Source organism: Quercus robur, chromosome 3 (assembly GCF_932294415.1).
Source record: "Quercus robur chromosome 3, dhQueRobu3.1, whole genome shotgun sequence".
Classification (NCBI taxonomy): domain Eukaryota; kingdom Viridiplantae; phylum Streptophyta; class Magnoliopsida; order Fagales; family Fagaceae; genus Quercus; species Quercus robur.
The window spans coordinates 60,497,661-60,516,961 of record NC_065536.1 but is presented as its reverse complement, the minus strand read 5'-3'; the positions used below and the strand labels follow the sequence as shown (position 1 = coordinate 60,516,961).

At 35.1% G+C, this 19,301-nt stretch overlaps 1 protein-coding gene, 1 long non-coding RNA gene and 1 pseudogene across 4 annotated transcripts; 2 read left to right on the top strand and 1 right to left on the bottom strand.

The window, feature by feature from the left end:
- Window positions 1–847: 847 nt before the first annotated feature.
- Window positions 848–18,366, bottom strand: LOC126718690 (uncharacterized). Of its 3 annotated transcripts, none has more exons than XM_050421006.1 (2): window positions 17,564–18,365; window positions 848–1,679 (listed from the first exon to the last, which is right to left on the bottom strand). In XM_050421006.1, the coding sequence occupies exons 1-2, from the start codon at window positions 18,124–18,126 to the stop codon at window positions 1,232–1,234; spliced, it is 1,011 nt and encodes a 336-aa protein (XP_050276963.1). In that variant the 5' UTR covers window positions 18,127–18,365; the 3' UTR covers window positions 848–1,231. The 3 variants fall into 3 exon arrangements, with proteins under 3 accessions (XP_050276963.1, XP_050276964.1, XP_050276962.1); XM_050421007.1 differs by lacking the exon at window positions 848–1,679 and adding an exon at window positions 14,008–14,889 and having other exon boundaries at window positions 17,564–18,366; XM_050421005.1 differs by lacking the exon at window positions 848–1,679 and adding an exon at window positions 15,035–15,866 and having other exon boundaries at window positions 17,564–18,361.
- Window positions 2,615–17,558, top strand: LOC126718694 (uncharacterized). The gene is made up of 2 exons (XR_007653019.1): window positions 2,615–2,752; window positions 16,928–17,558. It is a non-coding gene; the product is annotated as an uncharacterized LOC126718694 (long non-coding RNA).
- Window positions 12,736–13,782, top strand: LOC126718692 (thioredoxin H5-like; annotated as a pseudogene).
- Window positions 18,367–19,301: the final 935 nt, after the last annotated feature.

Genomic DNA, 19,301 nt, shown 5'->3' with positions numbered 1-19,301 from the left:
TTTTTTCTAATACTACAAATACCTGTATCTGATAGTAATCCGGTAAAACATTTTGCTAAATTACTAGTTTTGCTTACAACTCTTTGTGAAAAGTACCAAATATAGTTCCTTAGCTAAATGTACTTTATAAGTTCCCAATTGAAATCAACCGAAAGCATATATCGACCAATGCAATAAAAATACTGAATATCTTTTTGAAAGAAAATTAATTTCAAGCATGTAATTCATTGATAAATGCAACCACATAATTGAATTCAGTTGGGATACAGTACCTAAAAAACTATATCAAAATTCCATCCTTGTGAAAAAGTATAGGACGTGATGAGGTGCTGCATACGACAATCATACAAGATACTGTCTCTGCACCCTGAGAAAAGGAATGCTATGTCCCTTTCAGTTTCTTAGCAGCCATTCTTTTCCATAGTTGAGCATTAGGAATTACATCAACGTCAAAACACTGGGGTCGGCACAATGATTACCCAGCTGAATGCTGGACTGAATGCTTACCACCAGACCTGAATTGATTTGAGTAATTATCACTTCAACCACCAAGGACACCCCAACTCAATTGCTAAGAGTCTCAGGCTTCAAATGGTTTAAGCTTGTCTACAAATTTAACAGAAAAGAAAATGGCGACGATACGTGGCAAGTCATCCACCAAGATATTGGCATCTGCTTTCAAATTCTGACCTATCACAGCACTTATTCAGGCAAGTACAGGTTTAAATAAACAAAATGAATTCATACATACACAATTTGAAAAAGATTTCGGTGTATACCAGATTGAACCATACATTCTTTTAAACAAAATGGACAGGAATAGTGCTTTCTGGTAGATCATTCAAAAGAAAAAAAAGCAAAATCTTATAGTTGATGTGAAATCTGTGGATGCATTGGATTACATAACTTCCAAAATACATCAATATAAAATGTTCTTGTGACTGCACATTTAGAAAACTATCTTTACATTCCTAGCATACGAATTTCAATTAAATAAACCAAAGTCTTCTTGTGGCAACTGGCAGCTAAGGCAGTAGCTGAGGATGCTAGTTCTTCCTACGCTACATTATGCTACCAACAAACCTACCAACAAAAATGCCATCCCTCCAAACTTCCTTCCTAATATGCACAATCTTCATTTTTATTAGTGAAACAACGTATTTACATTTAACTTGACCTTAAACCGTCAATCAAAGTTACTGGATATTTATAAGCCTAGCCTCAAACAGAACTAGCTCTCAGATCCGCCCAGCGCCCTCCTCAAGTCAGATTTCTGTTCTGATGAGAGCCTTGAAGGATAAATAACATCAAACTTAATTACAAGGTTTCCTCTCTTGCTGGGTTCCTTCGAGACAGGCATTCCTTCATTTGGGATCACCATCTCATAGCCAGGTTTTACAATATCAGTCACTGGGAATGTAAGATTCCTGCCATCCAAGGTTGCCAAATTAAAACTCGCCCCTGTGAGAGCCTCCAACAGTGATATTTTCTGATTAACCACCAGATCATTTCCATCCCTCTTGAAAATAGCATGAGGTTTCTCATCCACCACAAATATTAAATCAGCTGGAATAATACCAGGTTCTTGGTTGCCTTTCTCAGGGAAGGTGATTTTAGTGCCCCTCTTCCAACCAGGTTGGATATCAATTTTTAATATTTCTTCAACAGACTTGGGCATACTGCAAAAAATTAAAATTGCTAGTATGTGACACCATAAAGAAAGGAAGAAACATTCAAACTAAAAAGTGCAGTGGAAAATTGAACAAACAAACCAATAATGACATCGAATAGTCCCACAGTTACTTAGTCCCCTTTTTTTCCTCAAAAAATAGCTATGGTTTTCCGGAAACAAACTGAAAATGTCAATTACAATCCAGGCTATCCAACCACACTGCACACATGATCTGTCTAAGAATGCAACTTGGTTCCAACTAATTTAGTTCAGCTACAAGGCCCACAAACCCAGTCCCAAAACATAACCAACTTAAGGTTGGTTTTTTAAATTCAACCAAAGCCCTGATTGAACACAAATTTTATCAACATAAATCTAAGATTAGGTACAGGGATGGAAAAAACATCAGCTGGTCACTTCAGGTGTATTCCTAACTTCAAAAACAACTTATACAATAGAACAAAGTGATAAACTTGCAATTTCAATTTTCAAGTCAAAGCTACAGAAAGCAACCAAAATAAATTAAACTTGAATTTCTATTTTCTTTTTTGGCCATAAGAAAGAAATTGCATTATCAGTTTATAATGACTAATAAATTGCCTTGCAGATAATAAATTTTGCTATAACTCCTAGGCGAAGGACACGTTGACCCAAAACCAAATTGCAGATCATAAATCCTCATAATTTCTTAAATTTAAACCAGCTCAGGTCCCTAACCATGAAACTAACCCAGTAAAGGTAATCTACTTTTCAAATCTACTGTGTGAGATGGACCACGGTTAAAAGAATGCCCTTCAGAAATTTCATTTAGCCAACTGGGTGCTTAGGATGCCGAACCTACCAAAGTTGACTTCCACTAGAACCACATAAATACAAATTATCTTAGCAGACTGTCAAACTGAAAATCATTTAAGACAAAGCTTGCAAAATATCGAGAAAAATGGCATCATAGTAGGTGACAGAAAATAAAACAAATATTTTCCAGTGGGGCATCTAATAAGAGTGAACAATCAAGCAAAGGAGCACGGGGCAGTCCAAATAAAACAAAGCAAAGTGGTGAACAAACTCTGAGGAAATTAGGTGGGAAAAAAATATATTCTTTCTTGTCAATTTATGTTCAGAATCTATTGAAGCACGAGGAGGTATAGAATTCATGGTGAATAACCAAATGTTTCAACAAAATAGTTCTCAAAGTTTCGTCTTTCAACTGAAATTTATATACTTTTATCGAACAAAATCACATAGTAAAGATGGTTTCAAATATACTCCACGAAATGTGGAAAAACCTCAAACATGAATGCAAAACTCATCTTCAATCGTTTTGATCCGTATCCACACCCTTCACTAATTCTTAACAGGAAAAAGAAGTGCCATTTGAATTAAATCCCATCGAAAAAAATGGTTTATAATAATGAAAAAACTTATTTTTATAGTTTTAAAGTCCAAAATTAGCTCAATTCACCCAACTATTATCTATACTAGTCGCTAACTCGTGCGATGCACTGAAAAGATATTGTGTACAAAGATTTAAACAATTCTTTGTTTTTTCATCTTTGATTCAACATTAGGATTCCTATCCTTGATAGGAAACATTAAATTACGAAATAGAAAATATAAATCAAACTTTAATTAAAATATCCAATAAATGCTAAAATATCAATTTCCAATAAATTGAAAGACAACTTTAAAGTACTTTTTGTATCTTCTTCCATTGTTGTTCTTACATTCATTTGAAGTACCACTAATATAAGCTTGTCAATAAAATACGTTGAGAAATGTATTACGAAATGCAGAAGTTAGATATCAAGTTTGTAATTTTGCTATATTAAAAAAAAAAATGCACTTCTCAAGCTAATTTTTTTTGTCAGTTTCTATAATAGAGTCAAAAACTTTCTTAACTATGTAGAATTCCCTTCTAAACTTGAGATTATATTCATTTAATTATATTTGGAAAACAAATGTTTTTCCATTCAGCTTCCATCAGCTTCCATATACTTAAGAATCCCATCTTGTGCTCTACTTCCTCGGAGCCTGATCTCAGTGGTCTGCTTGGGCTTCTGCTTCTCTGCAGCTTGTTGGGTTGCAATCTTCGGTCTTTCCTTAAGCCTCCTGAGTTTGATACGATCCTTTCACATTCGTCTTTCCAATTCTTTTGCTTCAATCTCTTCATCACTCGCTTACCCTTCTTAGGAATGATACCATAGACAAAGCTGTGAGCTTTGCAAACTTCCATCAGCTTCAGCATATACTTGAGAATCTCATCTTGTGCTCTACTTCCTCCGAGCCTGATCTCAGTGGTCTACTTGGGCTTCTACTTCTTTGCAGCTTGTTGGGCTACAATCTTCGGTCTTTCCTTAAGCTTCTTGAGTTTGATATGATCCTTCCACATTCGCCTTATCCGCTATGTTGTCACACTTTAATTAAGTCATCAACTTCTAAATCCAACCTGTTGCCTAATGTGTCACCAACCAGCATAAGGTGGTTCATTGAATCAAATTACAACAACCCTCTAGTTGATGAGAAAAGCACTTGGGAAAAAAAAAAAAAAATCTTTAATCTTACTACTTATTTTTGTTTCAGTCCCCAAGCTATACAGCCACTCTAAGACTAAAATGAAAAGTTGTACCAGGCTCCATAATAGCAAAAGGTTCTGTTACATTGAACATCAAAATCAATCCACAGTCAAAAACCCAAATTAATTTGCTATTCCTACCTTATCTCAAATACCAAACAAAACATAATTATTGCTGAAAGCTAATGAATTCACAAATATTATGCCAAATAGCCCCTTTTCTTTATTCAATCAAACCCATCTTCCCGATGACCCGAAACCTATAAAAATCCCTAAAAAATCTTAGATTACAACAATTCAAATATTAATATACAAGACCCAGCATCCTATAACAGATTTATAAACAAACCCACATCTCAAAAAAAAAAAAAAAAAATATATATATATATATATATATATATAGCCCCAATTCTCAGAATTTCCAAAAACTGAATCTTTTAAACATATAGAAATGAATCAAACTCAAATTCTATAAAATTATTAAATTACACGTAAAATAGGTTCACAACAGAATCAATTCAAAGGACCAGATTAAGTTATACAACAATTTCAGTAGCCATAAAACACAAATGACAGCAAAAGTTGTACTCTTACACTACATGTTCGTTGAAATCGCACAGGATAAGACCTAAACCAAATACTTACACACAAAAATGACAGAAAATACTTACACATACCTATACACACATAGTCGTTGAAATCACACAGGAGAAGACCAAACCCAAAAATCTAGGCTCACATGATGCATGCAACATAAATAAACTCAACATCTTTAAATTAATCCCTATCTAACAAAAAAAAAAAAAAAAACACTGGCGCAAGCCAAACAACCAGACAGCAAAGCAAGCTATGCATCATTCTGTACAGTATATTGCAGCTTTAGCTACAACCTGCAACCTTCATATACAGCACAAAGACTGATACTGTTACAGCAAAGGAGAACCCAAATTATAGCAAAATCACCTGTACAAAACCATACAGATGAATCCAGTCCATTCCATTACTTGGACTTAAGGGATATTAGAATTGAGACTCCAATTCCTGCATAAGACTCTATCAAGAATTGAGTCATCATAAATGGGGCCACTCTCCACTCTCCACTCTCTTAAGTAGAGTAGATGGAAAAATGAAATGGTAAAACAGTGGAATTAGAGACTTTTTTTTTTTTTTTTTTTTTTTTTTTTTTTTGCTTTTGATAAACGGAATTACAGACATTACTTATCATGCGAAATGAAAAAATCCAAGACGGGAAAAGGAAAAAAGAATAAGATACTTCCTACTTAACTTAGTCAAGGCAGCTAGGATAGGGAAAAGTTTGTTTTCTTTATAATAACAAAATCCTTGCCCTGCAGAATTTTAAGCAGACTTTGGTGTTCTTTTATTATGCATTCTTTATACCAAGAATAGCTTATTGCATCAAGAATTTGTTATAAAAGATTTTTTGTAGTCTATGAAACTTAGACTGTATGAGGTGTTTTTGAGTGTTTGAGTTTGGGCAAATGAAACTTTTACAGATCTAAAAAATTATGCATATGTTTCCTAAAACTTCCTAAGGATCTAAGTAGACCCTTAATATTGTCCAAGATTGTTTCACATAAATTCTCCCAATAATCTAAGCTAGAAAAATATATCATTGCATTAGTCTTGCATTGTGTTATGCTGAGAAAGAAAATAATGACTTGGGCAAAAGGAGAAATTTAAATACCTGAACTTGTTTGCAGGTAAAAAAATTTCTTACCTCTCCCCAACTGGATAATCATCAAATAACCCTACAGGAACATTCAAAATTTGGGAATTACACTTGGAAATAACACAGGGGAAAAAAAAAATCTATAAAAGAAAAGAGAGTAGAAGATGGACTAACCACATTGTTTTTGTATTACCATTGCGCAAACAAATCTGGAGCTTCTCTTATTTGGTTTGTCATCACATGCAGCTCTTGAATTTTGATCATTTGTAGCTGAAGAGAATAGAACATTCCATTTTATTGTTGCTTCTTAAAGTATAACTGGAAATTTAAGAGAGAGAGAAAAAAAAAAAAACTGTAAGGGAATTTGACAACCTTTGATAATTGTTTGGTTGATTCAATATGAGAAAACTTACGGCTAGGATCTGTCTTGGACCAATTTGCGCAACTGGGGACGAATTTTAATAGCGTCATTACCAAAACATCGAATATGGTAAATTTTGGACCACTCTGATTCACTTTATATTAATTTGGAGCAACCCCTCATATCATATGGGAAATAAGTCTACATGAACTATTTAGCCTCTCTCATTAAACAATATCTACATGACTACATAAACCCATATATGACCCACAACACAAAAGAGTTAGAACTCCAATTAAAACACCCAGTGGCGTATCCCTAGCAAGAGTAAACCCATATGTTAAGCAAACCAAATTGTTGAGGTATCCACACAACAGCACTACACGAAGAAATCAGAATCACACTGACCCATATACGACCCACAATATAAAAGAGGTAGAGCTCCAATTAAAAAACATAGCAATCAAAAATTCAACATCCTTAAAAAAATCAAATACAAAGAAAAATCAACATAACAATCATCCATATCATAGCATGAAAGAGGCAGTAACAAATTTTTTAAAGAAAAAAAAAATCAATCAAAATAATCTAATCCTTACATTGAATTATTATGCGGGGCAGTCACAAGAATAGAGCACAAATACCTGAATTGAATCATCCACCTTTTGTTAGTATTAATATATTGTGAGGAGAGAAAGAGACAAAGGAGGGAAGACAGAGAGATTGCTGTTCTAGCTAGCGTTAGCAAAAGCTGAAGGGTTGCCGTTGAGGAATTGAAACCGCTGAAAAATTAACACGGATGAAGGGTTGCCGTTTAAAAGGTGGGGAGACAGAAATCGTGAAACACAGTAAACTGAAAGGTGAGGAGACAGAAGGGCATTTGAAACCGTGACACAAGCTGGGGCTTGGGCTTGGGCTTGAGCTTTATTGTGGAATTAAAGCTATAAAGTTTGGGCTTTATAGTGGAGATAAAATGGAGAATTATTTTCATTTTTTTAGTATTTTAAAATTTAGGAAAATTATTTTAAAATTATAGGAGAAATTCAAGAAAAAAGATGGTAATGACATGGCTGCTGACATTGCTCAATGTGAGCGTAGCAACATTAATTGCTACCTTTCAAATTTTAGTATTATATTGATTGATTAGCTAAAATATTCAAAATTAGTTAAGTCAACCAAAATTAAATCCAACAAGTAATTGTCTTTGCCAATTTCAAACAACACTTACACAACAAATAGACATATTCCATTCCGTCGATAACAATTTGACTAATCATTACTCCACACTCACACACATATCTACCTAACAAATTCATAATCAAAATCAAAATAAAATATGCTAAAAATAAATATATATTAAAAAAAAAAAAAAAAAAAAAAACTTACCCAAACATATATATAAGTGAAATAACATATACTGAAAGCTGAAACAGCGAAAGTTACATTACATGACATGTAAGATAAAACTTATAAACTCTTGCTGTAATAATAGTGTTTGTTTTTCCTGTTATTGGTACGGGCCTTAAGGTAGAACTTATTCACTTGCTATAATAATAGAACTACAAAGATTCAGTCAACAATTGAAGCTTTTTATTTATTTATTTAGGGTTTTGTGGGGGGGGGGGGGGGGGGGCAAGTTCTGTTGTAAACTTGACTTTGAATGTTTCTTACTAGTTGTTTTAACTATAGTAAAAAGGTTTTTGACAAGACTTAAGAGTTGATATAAAATCCACAAAATAATTGCAATATTTATCACCTTGTGCACTAACATGGTAGAGTGTTCTGCTTGATCGACCCCCATCTCAAGAAGGCATGGCTTTTTTTCTTGTTTAAACACCTGCCATTTGTCTACAACTACTTTCAAATCTAAGTTACTTTATTTTAGATTTATTTTTCTTATTGCAATTAATTCAGTTATTACAACTTATTGTCCTATTGGGCAACACTTGACTTTTATGCTTATTCTTTTTATTTTTTCTTTGACCTGATGAACAATCAATTGCATATATATATATATATATATATATATATTAGCTTTTAGAATTTCTCTAATTGATACTTATTAGGATTATATATATATATATATATATTACATTTCTTGGCTCCCAGTTATGCCAAGCAGTAATAACCTTGTGTCTTTACTTTTGCAGTAAACATATTTGCCTTTTCCTTTCTAAAGGATATCATTTTCTGTCTTTAATTTTATTTCGTATGTCTTGTAGTCGTATCTACTCTGTTCAACTTTGTGAGGATGTTTGTACGAGCACATGAGGAAAACTGCAAGTAGATTGAGCTTGAAAAAATTGAGTGTAGAAGGAGGAAGACGAGAAATTGAAGTTAAATGCACCCAAAAAGGGGCTTTTACACTGGATGCAAACTGCCATCAAGAGTGGCAACGTCAAATGATCAAGTGTTACAAAAATTGCATTCTGATGAGCAACACAAGATAACGTAATTGCCCCATGGATGAAAAAACCCTAAAAAGGACTAAGAAAACAAACCACAACTGGCAGCACTGATGTTGACTGGGAGAGTCATTTTTAAACAATAAGCCTTTTACACCCTTTCAAGTTTTGGAACTTATTTCACTTTATTTGTTTCTTTTCTTTTTTCACTTTATGAATATTGAGATTTATGTTTGTTTTATTTTTAATAATGGTTTGTTGTTTTTGGAGCAGTTGTGCTGGAGTTGAAGGAATCCTGTTCGATGAGCTACTTTTATGATGCTCTTTAAGAATTATGTAGTGTAAATCTGTTATCATCATTTTTTACTGTGTATATATTTTTTCATTGATAGGGATGTAAATGTTGATATATATATATATACACACACACACAAAGATAGTACATAAAGATGCACTTGTATCAATTACTAGACAAGAGTCCATTCTCATACCTATCCCTCATGCATATTTTTGTTACAGCACCGAAAGAAGAAAAGACAAAAATATTTTTTTATTAGTATAATGGGAAAAGACAAGAAGAAAATAAATAAATGGCTGTTATTTTTGGGCTTTAGAAAACATCAAAAATCAAAAAGTCAAGAACATAGCTTGAATTTTATGCGTGTGTTTTGATACACAATTCTCTTGAGTGTCCCTTTTGTTTGACTCAAGGTTCAGGTAAATATTGCCCCATGATGCGCCAATTATGTTACTAGGCTACAAGCTAGGATATCTTGACAAAATGATCGAAAATAACAGATTTACTAATGTAAGCAGTATTTTTCTAGAATTATATTATATTAAAAATTATAATATATTTTTCACAAAATAAAGAAAATCATATGTCAATCAAAACCTATTGTGTGCTAAAGCTAAACAAGATTAGTGCCAACATGGATTTATTATTTAAGTCAACTAAAGATACATGCACGGTGAATGGCAAATGGCATGATAATTGTATCAAAGTAATCAAATAACATACCTCCTGGCGAGGGGACCTGCCTCCACCAGCGGTTGTGGCGACCTCATAACATGGCATATAATTGGGAACCTCGAATACGCCCATAGCTGCACCAACATCAGTGCTCCTCCACACTGCTTCGCCTTCGTCTCTGATGCCTTGCATAGGTGCCTGTACAGTTAGGCTAATGCTCCACTGCCCCAACTGTAATTCTTCGCATCACTAATTGGGTTCAGGAACTGTAGAGGCATCACCGACACCCGGTTTGCTGACTTGTCCATAAACAGAATCGACCCTAACCACACCAGTATGTGATAGAGCGCATGTTGCTGCACTACCTTGTCAATAGCATCCCCAGTTAGGGGACCTCTAAACTGTTCCTTCAGCTAGCTGACTCTTATCCTCGCCCCAGCAAGGATAGACTTGTTCTCATGGGGATGCGCTACGGGGTCTAGAGGACGACGACCCAATAACTCACGACACAACACAGGCCAACCCAACTTCACACCCCCAGTCACCGGCAACCCATCAATAGGAACCCCAAGCATCACCTCAATGTCTTGTAGGGTGATAGCCATCTCTCCGTGCGGTAAGTGGAACTTGTGCGCCTCCGGACGCCAACGCTCGACTAGTGCTGTGATCAATGCGTGATCAAGTTCCATGTTTGGAACCTTAAATAACCCTTCCAAACCCACCTCAACTACGTAATGGGCAATCCGTGGGTCTAGCCTATGCTGGGGTAACTCGCAAGATCAACGTCTGCACTTTAGCACGCCTGGCACTACCTGCACACGAAAGAGCGTTGTCTTAGGATAATGCACACAAAATAACTATAAGAATGCTACGTAATAATAATATGCATGAAACAGTAGGTTCATCTCTAGTTACGAACATTTTGCAATATGTTAGTTAAGATGCTAACTAGTTATTCACTCAGCTCAATAGCAGATAGGATCAACTCAAGATCAATCACATTGTTTAAAATTAGCATTATGTTTAGGAATATAATGGCAGCAGGTTCATTTTCATTGATTACTATAACTTTTAAATGAGATCTACTAATACTGAATATACCTTTTCATTAGCCACTACTGATGTTTAATATCTTTTTTATCATTAGTAGTTTTGCGATCATTTTCTCTTTGGATTAGATAAAATTCTGCCTAGACCAAAACAGTAATGATACCATTTCCAACTTCTTTTTTCAAATAATCAAAGAACCCTACAGAAAGAAAAATTAATGACTTCGACACATCTGAAGTTCAGTACAACTACGTACCTGACCAGCGGCAGGCGTCTCCCACAGTGCCGTGGATCGATGAGTCAGCTGCTGTGTCAACTGTGTACTATCCACAGGTCTAGGATCCATATTTGGATGTTGCTGCATGATTGACATGCATGCAATCTAGTTAATAAACCATTGATCGCAGGCAAACATTAACAATACATCCAGGACTTGCAATTATAAACATTCATAATTTCCAATACACCAGGACTTGCAAAAAACAATAGAACTTGCATATTAACTATGAAAGTATCATAACAACTAACATGCAACTTTAGACAGAAACATGCATGAGGTTAATGAGGTTCAAATCTGGCAGAACAGAATTTCCATCAGAACCAATCACCATGAAATTTGGAGGGGAAACTTACTATAGAAATTATGTTTTTAAATTGTCAAGACCATTACGTATATGAAGAAGATAGACATACTTCAGATTCAGGTAAAAGATAACAATAATTCAGGTTGAATTCCTGCATATCAACACTGGGACTAAACTAAAACCAATAAGTATGTGGAAAAGTTATTGAGTCTCTAGTCAGTTTATTATAAGTATGTGGAAAAATTATGTTTTAAAGCTCCTACTTTAAGAGAACAAATTAGATCCACAATCCATATTAAAGCCCAAATACAATATAGTTCCAGGGTAAAGATTAGATTTTTTTTTGTTTTTTTAACTTTATGTTGAAATAAACTATATGAATTAAAAAGGAATTTTCCCTAATACATTCCAACTGTATTTTACATGAATTTGTGCCCTAGTTATGCATCAAAACCCAGTTCAAAACCAAACCCAACAAAGCTCAAACGGCAACAATAATAATGAATAGAGAAAAATCTAACAGAACAAAACTGAAGAACCCACACTCAAATCAGAGTACATGCACAAGCCACACTTAACTCAGATTAAATGCAAGGGGGAAAAAATTGAACTCAGCAATGATGAAATTACCTTAATACGTTTCTAATCCTTTAACTCTGAAGATGGATTGGGTTCACCTTCTGCTATGGTGAGGGTTATGGTGAGAGTTTTGGGTGTGGGTTTTGGGTGAGGGTTCACCTTCTGCTTCGGCCTACGGGTATAAATGGGTAGATATAACAGAACTTCAAAATGCGAAGTTCGCTTTCTCTACTCTGAACGGATTGAGGGTGGGAGACAGAACGTTTGAGAGTGGCAACTGATCAGACTAAGGGAAGAAGACAAACTGTTTTGGAGACGTTACATTCAAAATTTACTCTGCACATAACTCAATTTCCCCACTGCCGAGTTACAAATAGTAACGCGAGAATATTTTATTGCCCAAAAGCCAAGTTGGAGTGCCAGTGTCGCAGGGACCTGCATATAACTCGGCTTTATCATAACCGGGTACTTTAAGTAACTCGATTTTAGTGTCATCGAGTAACGAAACAGGGACATGCCCCCATATAGTTTGCAAACAGGGGCATATTGCTATATATTTTGGCAAACAAGGGCAAAAGGCTAGATTCTCCTTGGTCTCAGATGGGTTAAGTTTGAAATATTCAAATGGGTTAAGTGTCTAACCCTAGTTAAGTGTGTGGTTTGGGTTTTAAATGACGTGGCACATTTTTGACCATTGATGCTCTCCATGGGAAATCCTCACCGTGTACTAGAGCCTCTCCATTTCAAAGGGAAATGGAGAGGATCCGGATCCTCCCTCCAGCCTATTACTATAGAAATTTCTCCTCCAGCCTTTTTCAACTCTCTATAAAAAGCCTTCCCTCCACATCCAAATTCCAAGCCAAAATTACATCTTCTAAAATTCCTAGTCGTAAGAGAAAGTAGCCAGCTTTTACGAAGCAAAGAAAAATGGGAGCCAACTTCTCTATGGTGGAGAGTGAATCGGGGCCATCTCGTGTCACTCAAAAGACCCAACGGAAAGCCTACTTTGAGACCTCCAAGTAATGTGACAAACTGGTGACACTGCAACTACTAAGTCTCCTCTTTTTTCTTTTTCTTTTTAAGCTACGTCTAGTATTCTAGTGTATTAGATGGGACATGAAATTAATACATGGTCATTTTTGGACATGTATCGTGTTCTTGTCCTGTTAGAGTACTGTGTCGTGCCCAGTGCACTAGAGCACTGAACACAAGCCAAATCCCCTTTTTAGTGTAACCGTGCTTATCCATAGCCATATAGTGTGTATTATTTGGTGTTGATTACTTCTTTTCTGGTGATAAAGGTGGTGATTGATTTCTCGGCTACATGGTGTGGACCTTGCCAATTCATAGAGCCAACCTTCAAAGAGCTCTCTTGCAAATATACGAATGTGGATTTCGTCAAGATTGATGTGGATGAGTTGGAGGTATGACTCTTGTCCTTTTACTATAATACATATGATATGTGTCATTTTTTTTTTCCTTCGTGTTGTCCTAGATGGTTTAGACTTAAAACATGTTTAAATGAAAACAGGCTGTGGCTCAAGAATTTGCGGTGGAGGCAATGCCAACATTCATATTTATTAAGAAAGGGAAAGTGGTTGACAAGGTTGTGGGTGCTAGGAAGGATGAGCTGCAGACCAAGATTGAGAAACACAGGACATAGATTTACAATGATGAACCATGCTGATCCTGTTAGCAAGGCCATGCAATATGTATTCTACAATAACTTCTTAAAGAGAAGAAGAATTGAGGAGCAGGAAGCATCAAATAATCACCAGTGTGTTCTGGCTAAATAAGATGGTTTCTTGCATTTAATTTTCATGTTAATGTAATTTGCTTGAGCAACCAACATTTTTTAGTTTTAAATTATTAATATAAAATCTCTCTCTCTCTCTCTCACTCTGACACCATTGAGCAAAAGAAAGAATATTCCATAATGATAGGAAAGTTAATCAGAGTCTATCCACTTGTGAAAGTATTTGGTGGCCTCCCTGTAAAGATAACTAAAGCATATCGGCAGGGCAGGGTCTAAAAGTTCTTTGATGCCTCAAACAATAAAAAGTTGAACAAAATAGATGGTGGCCAAATTAGGATGCAATATTTTCATGCAAGTCATTTCAATTCAATAAACCATCAACATCTGCATTCATGCGAAGACCATTACAGTTCAACTGACAGTCATCTTTACACGATAGAGGCAAAATCCAGGTGCAAGCTAATTTGATAAGCACCGAATTTATTTCAATCATTATTAATATTGTATATAATACAATTGCCTCAACTTTTGACTACTTTTTCTAATACTACAAATATCTGTATTTGTTAGTAAACCGACAAAACATTTTGCTAAATTACAAGTTTTGCTTACAACTCTTTGTAAAAAGTACCAAATATAGTTCCTTAGCTAATGTACTTTATAAGTTCCCAATTGAAATCAACCGAAAGCATGTATCGACCAATGCAATAAAAATAGTGAATATCTTTTTGAAAGAAAATTAATTTCAAGCATGTAATTCATTGATAAGTGCAACCACATAATTGAATTCAGTTGGGAAAATATATGATACAGTACCTAAAAAACCATATCAAAATTCCATCCTTGTGAAAAAGAATAGGACAAGAGACGAGGTGCTGCATACGACTATCATACAAGATACTCTCTCTGCACCCTGAGAAAAGGAATGCTATGTCCCTTTCAGTTCCTTAGCAGCCATTCTTTTCCATAGTTGAGCATTAGGAATTACATCAACGTCAAAACACTGGGGTCGGCACAATGATTACCCAGCTGAATGCTGGACTGGATGCTTACCACCAGACCTGAATTTATTTGAGTAATTATCACTTCAACCACCAAGGACACCCCAACTCAATTGCTAAGAGTCTCAGACTTCAAATGGTTTAAGCTTGTCAACAAATTTAACAGAAAAGAAAATGGCGACGATACGTGGCAAGTCATCCACCAAGATATTGGCATCTGCTCTCAAATTCTGACCTATCACAGCACTTATTCAGACAAACACAGGTTTAAATAAACAAAATGAATTCATACATATACAATTTGAAAAAGATTTCGGAGTATACCAGATTGAACCATACATTCTTTTAAATAAAATGGACAGGAATAGTGATTTCTGGTAGATCATTCAAAGAAAAAAAAGCAAAATCTTATAGTTGATGTGAAATCTGTGGATGCATTGGATTACATAACTTCCAAAATACATCAATATAAAATGTTCTTGTGACTGCACATTTAGAAAACTATCTTTACATTCCTAGCATACGAATTTCAATTAAATAAACCAAAGTCTTCTTGTGGCAACTGGCAGCTAAGGCAGTAGCTGAGGATGCTAGTTCTTCCTACGCTACATTATGCTACCAACAAACCTACCAACAAAAATGCCATCCCTCCAAACTTCCTTCCTAATATGCACAATCTTCATTTTTATTAGTGAAACAACGTATTTACATTTAACTTGACCTTAAACTGTCAATCAAAGTTACTGGATATTTATAAGCCTAGCCTCAAACAGAACTAGCTCTCAGATCCGCCCAGCGCCCTCCTCAAGTCAGATTTCTGTTCTGATGAGAGCCTTGAAGGATAAATAACATCAAACTTAATTATAAGGTTTCCTCTCTTGCTGGGTTCCTTCGAGACGGGCATTCCTTCATTTGGGATCACCATCTCATAGCCAGGTTTTACAATATCAGTCACTGGGAATGTAAGATTCCTGCCATCCAAGGTTGCCAAATTAAAACTCGCCCCTGTGAGAGCCTCCAACAGTGATATTTTCTGATTAACCACCAGATCATTTCCTTCCCTCTTGAAAATAGCATGAGGTTTCTCATCCACCACAAATATTAAATCAGCTGGAATAATACCAGGTTCTTGGTTGCCTTTCTCAGGGAAGGTGATTTTAGTGCCCCTCTTCCAACCAGGTTGGATATCAATTTTTAATATTTCTTCAACAGACTTGGGCATACTGCAAAAAATTAAAATTGCTAGTATGTGACACCATAAAGAAAGGAAGAAACATTCAAACTAAAAAGTGCAGTGGAAAATTGAACAAACAAACCAATAAAGACATCGAATAGTCCCACAGTTACTTAGTCCCCTTTTTTTCCTCAAAAAATAGCTATGGTTTTCCGGAAACAAACTGAAAATGTCAATTACAATCCAGGCTATCCAACCACACTGCACACATGATCTGTCTAAGAATGCAACTTGGTTCCAACTTATTTAGTTCAGCTACAAGGCCCACAACCCAGTCCCAAAACATAACCAACCTAAGGTTGGTTTTTTAAATTCAACCAAAGCCCTGATTGAACACAAATTTTATCAACATAAATCTAAGATTAGGTACAGGGATGGAAAAAACATCAGCTGGTCACTTCAGGTGTATTCCTAACTTCAAAAACAACTTATACAATAGAACAAAGTGATAAACTTGCAATTTCAATTTTCAAGTCAAAGCTACAGAAAGCAAGCAAAATAAATTAAACTTGAATTTCTGTTTTCTTTTTTGGCCATAAGAAAGAAATTGCATTAAGACTAATAAATTGCCTTGCAGATAATAAATTTTGCTATAACTCCTAGGCGATGGACACGTTGACCCAAAACCAAATTGCAGATCATAAATCCTCATAATTTCTTATATTTAAACCAGCTCAGGTCCCTAACCATGAAACTAACCCAGTAAAGGTAATCTACTTTTCAAATCTACTGTGTGAGATGGACCACGGTTAAAAGAATGCCCTTCAGAAATTTCATTTAGCCAACTGGGTGCTTAGGATGCCGAACCTACCAAAGTTGACTTCCACTAGAACCACATAAATACAAATTATCTTAGCAGACTGTCAAACTGAAAATCATTTAAGACAAAGCTTGCAAAATATCGAGAAAAATGGCATCATAGTAGGTGACATAAAATAAAACAAATATTTTCCAGTGGGGCATCTAATAAGAGTGAACAATCAAGCAAAGGAGCACGGGCCAGTCCAAATAAAACAAAGCAAAGTGGTGAACAAACTCTGATGAAATTAGGTGGGAAAAAAATATATTCTTTCTTGTCAATTTATGTTCAAAATCTATTGAAGCACGAGGAGGTATAGAATTCATGGTGAATAACCAAATGTTTCAACAAAATAGTTCTCAAAGTTTCGTCTTTCAACTGAAATTTATATACTTTTATCGAACAAAATCACATAGTAAAGATGGTTTCAAATATACTCCACGAAATGTGGAAAAACCTCAAACATGAATGCAAAACTCATCTTCAATCGTTTTGACACGTATCCACACCCTTCACTAATTCTTAACAGGAAAAAGAAGTGCCATTTGAATTAAATCCCATCGAAAAAAAATGATTTTTAATAATGAAAAAACTTATTTTTATAGTTTTAAAGTCCAAAATTAGCTCAATTTTCCCTACTATTATCTATAATAGCTAAAATACTCAAAATCAGTTAAGTCAACCAAAATTAAATCCAACAAGTAATTGTCTTTGCCAATTTCAAACTACACTTACACAACAAATAGACATATTCCATTCCGTCAATAACAATTTGACTAATCATTACTCCACACTCACACACATATCTACCTAACAAATTCATAATCAAAATAAAAATAAAATTTGCTAAAAATAAATATATATTAAAAAAAAAAAAAAAAACTTACCCAAACTCATCGGGAACCAAACGCGAAATCCTCATCTTCTTCCTGCAACCTTTGTAAAGATCCTCCAGACTACAAACCAATTTGCTCTCGATCGCCTCAGCTTTCTTATTTTTATTAACAACATTATTATTACTATTGTTATTCTTATGATTGTGATTGCGATTATGACTCTGATTATTGCTATTCAAATTAAACTGACTTCTACCGGCAGCGGCGTCGCCGTACCGGCCCGCGCGATCGTCGGCGGCGCGAGATCCGCCGAAGAACTCGGCGAAAATATCATCAGCGTCACGAGGATTGTACCGGAACGAGGCCGAATTATTCCCCTCGGCGAACTGGAGTCCTTCCTCGCCGTACTGGTCGTAGATCTTACGCTTGTGAGCGTCGCTGAGAACGTCGTAAGCTTCGGAGATCTGCTTGAACTTAGCCTCCGCCTCTTTCTTGTTCACCGCCGGATTCTTGTCCGGATGCCACTTCATCGCCAGTTTCCTGTACGCTTTCTTCAGGTCTTCGTCGCTCGCGCTCCGATTCACCTTCAGTATGTTGTAGTAGTCCACTCCCATGGCGGCTAAGAAAAAGAAACAAAAACAAAAACAGTGATTGATAATGTGAGCGATTGAAAAAAAAAAGCTTTTTATCTTTTTTATATGTAGAGAAAATTGGAAGAGTCGGCCGTTGCGAAGAAGGCAAAAAAAGAAAGGAGAGAGTGAGTGAAGGGGTAAAGTGGCGGAAAGCAGAAAAAAAATAAAAGAGAGAGAGAGAGAGAAGTAGAGCAGTGGTCACGGTTTTGATACGCGTTTAGTATTTTTTGCTTACTTAACGGGTGTGATATTATTTTCTCGGGGATATTTCCCAGTAACAGCTCTGGTATTTCGGAGTTCGTGAAAGTCGCGGGAAATTTCTTTTTTTCTTTTTATTAAACAATATTTTGACCTTTTTTTTATTTTTTGCCCTGACGTGGGTGTTGGTGGTTAATCCCTTGTATGGGTTATATTGCATCAATTAACTTTTTTTTTTTTTAGGGGGGGGGGGGGGGGGGGGTGGGGGGAACTATTCCACTTCCTAGTTATGAAGTACCTCAACATTTTGATAGACTGGTATTATGATAAATCAGTGTGTTTATGACCAACTTATTTAATTTTTCACTAAAATAGTGTTAAAATATACTTGTATTTTAAAAAAATATATATATATAAAAACAAAAAGTTAAAAGTTGTGCTTGTAAGTTTAAACCAAACAAATACTAATCTAAGACCTCCATGTTTAGTCATGCTTGTAGGGAACCCAAAAAACTGAGCTAACCAATTGATACTACAGGGTTCAATAAAAAATTATTACATTAAGAAGTCATAAACAATAATATGAAAATAGCAAATTTTTGAGATACTTTTTTTTTGTTTTTGTTTTTTTGTTTTGGTAATAGGTTAATATAAGATATTACCTTATTAATATGTATTAGATTGATAATACACATTTTTTTGATAGAATTATTCTTTTGAAAAAAAAAAATAAAGTGACTAATAAATGATAATTTCTTGAATATATTTACATTTGAATAATTCGGGAGTAATTTTTGTTGTGTCTATTTTCAAAAAAAAAAAAAAAAAAAAAATTGGGAGTGTTTAGGGTTTTTCAAAGTCAATGGCTAAATTGTTACAGTAGTAATTTTTGTGATATGTTGATTTGATTTAATATATTTTGGGGGGTGTTTATTAAATAGCTTTCAAAAGTCAACTGT

Excerpts from the sequence above, each read along its gene's own strand:
- LOC126718690 (XM_050421006.1), bottom strand. The coding sequence starts at position 18,126 with ATGGGAGTGGACTACTACAACATACTGAAGGTGAATCGGAGCGCGAGC. Across the intron at positions 1,680-17,563 it reads TTGGTTCCCGATGAGTTTGG|TATGCCCAAGTCTGTTGAAG; the intron begins GTAAGTTTTTTT and ends AATTTTTTGCAG.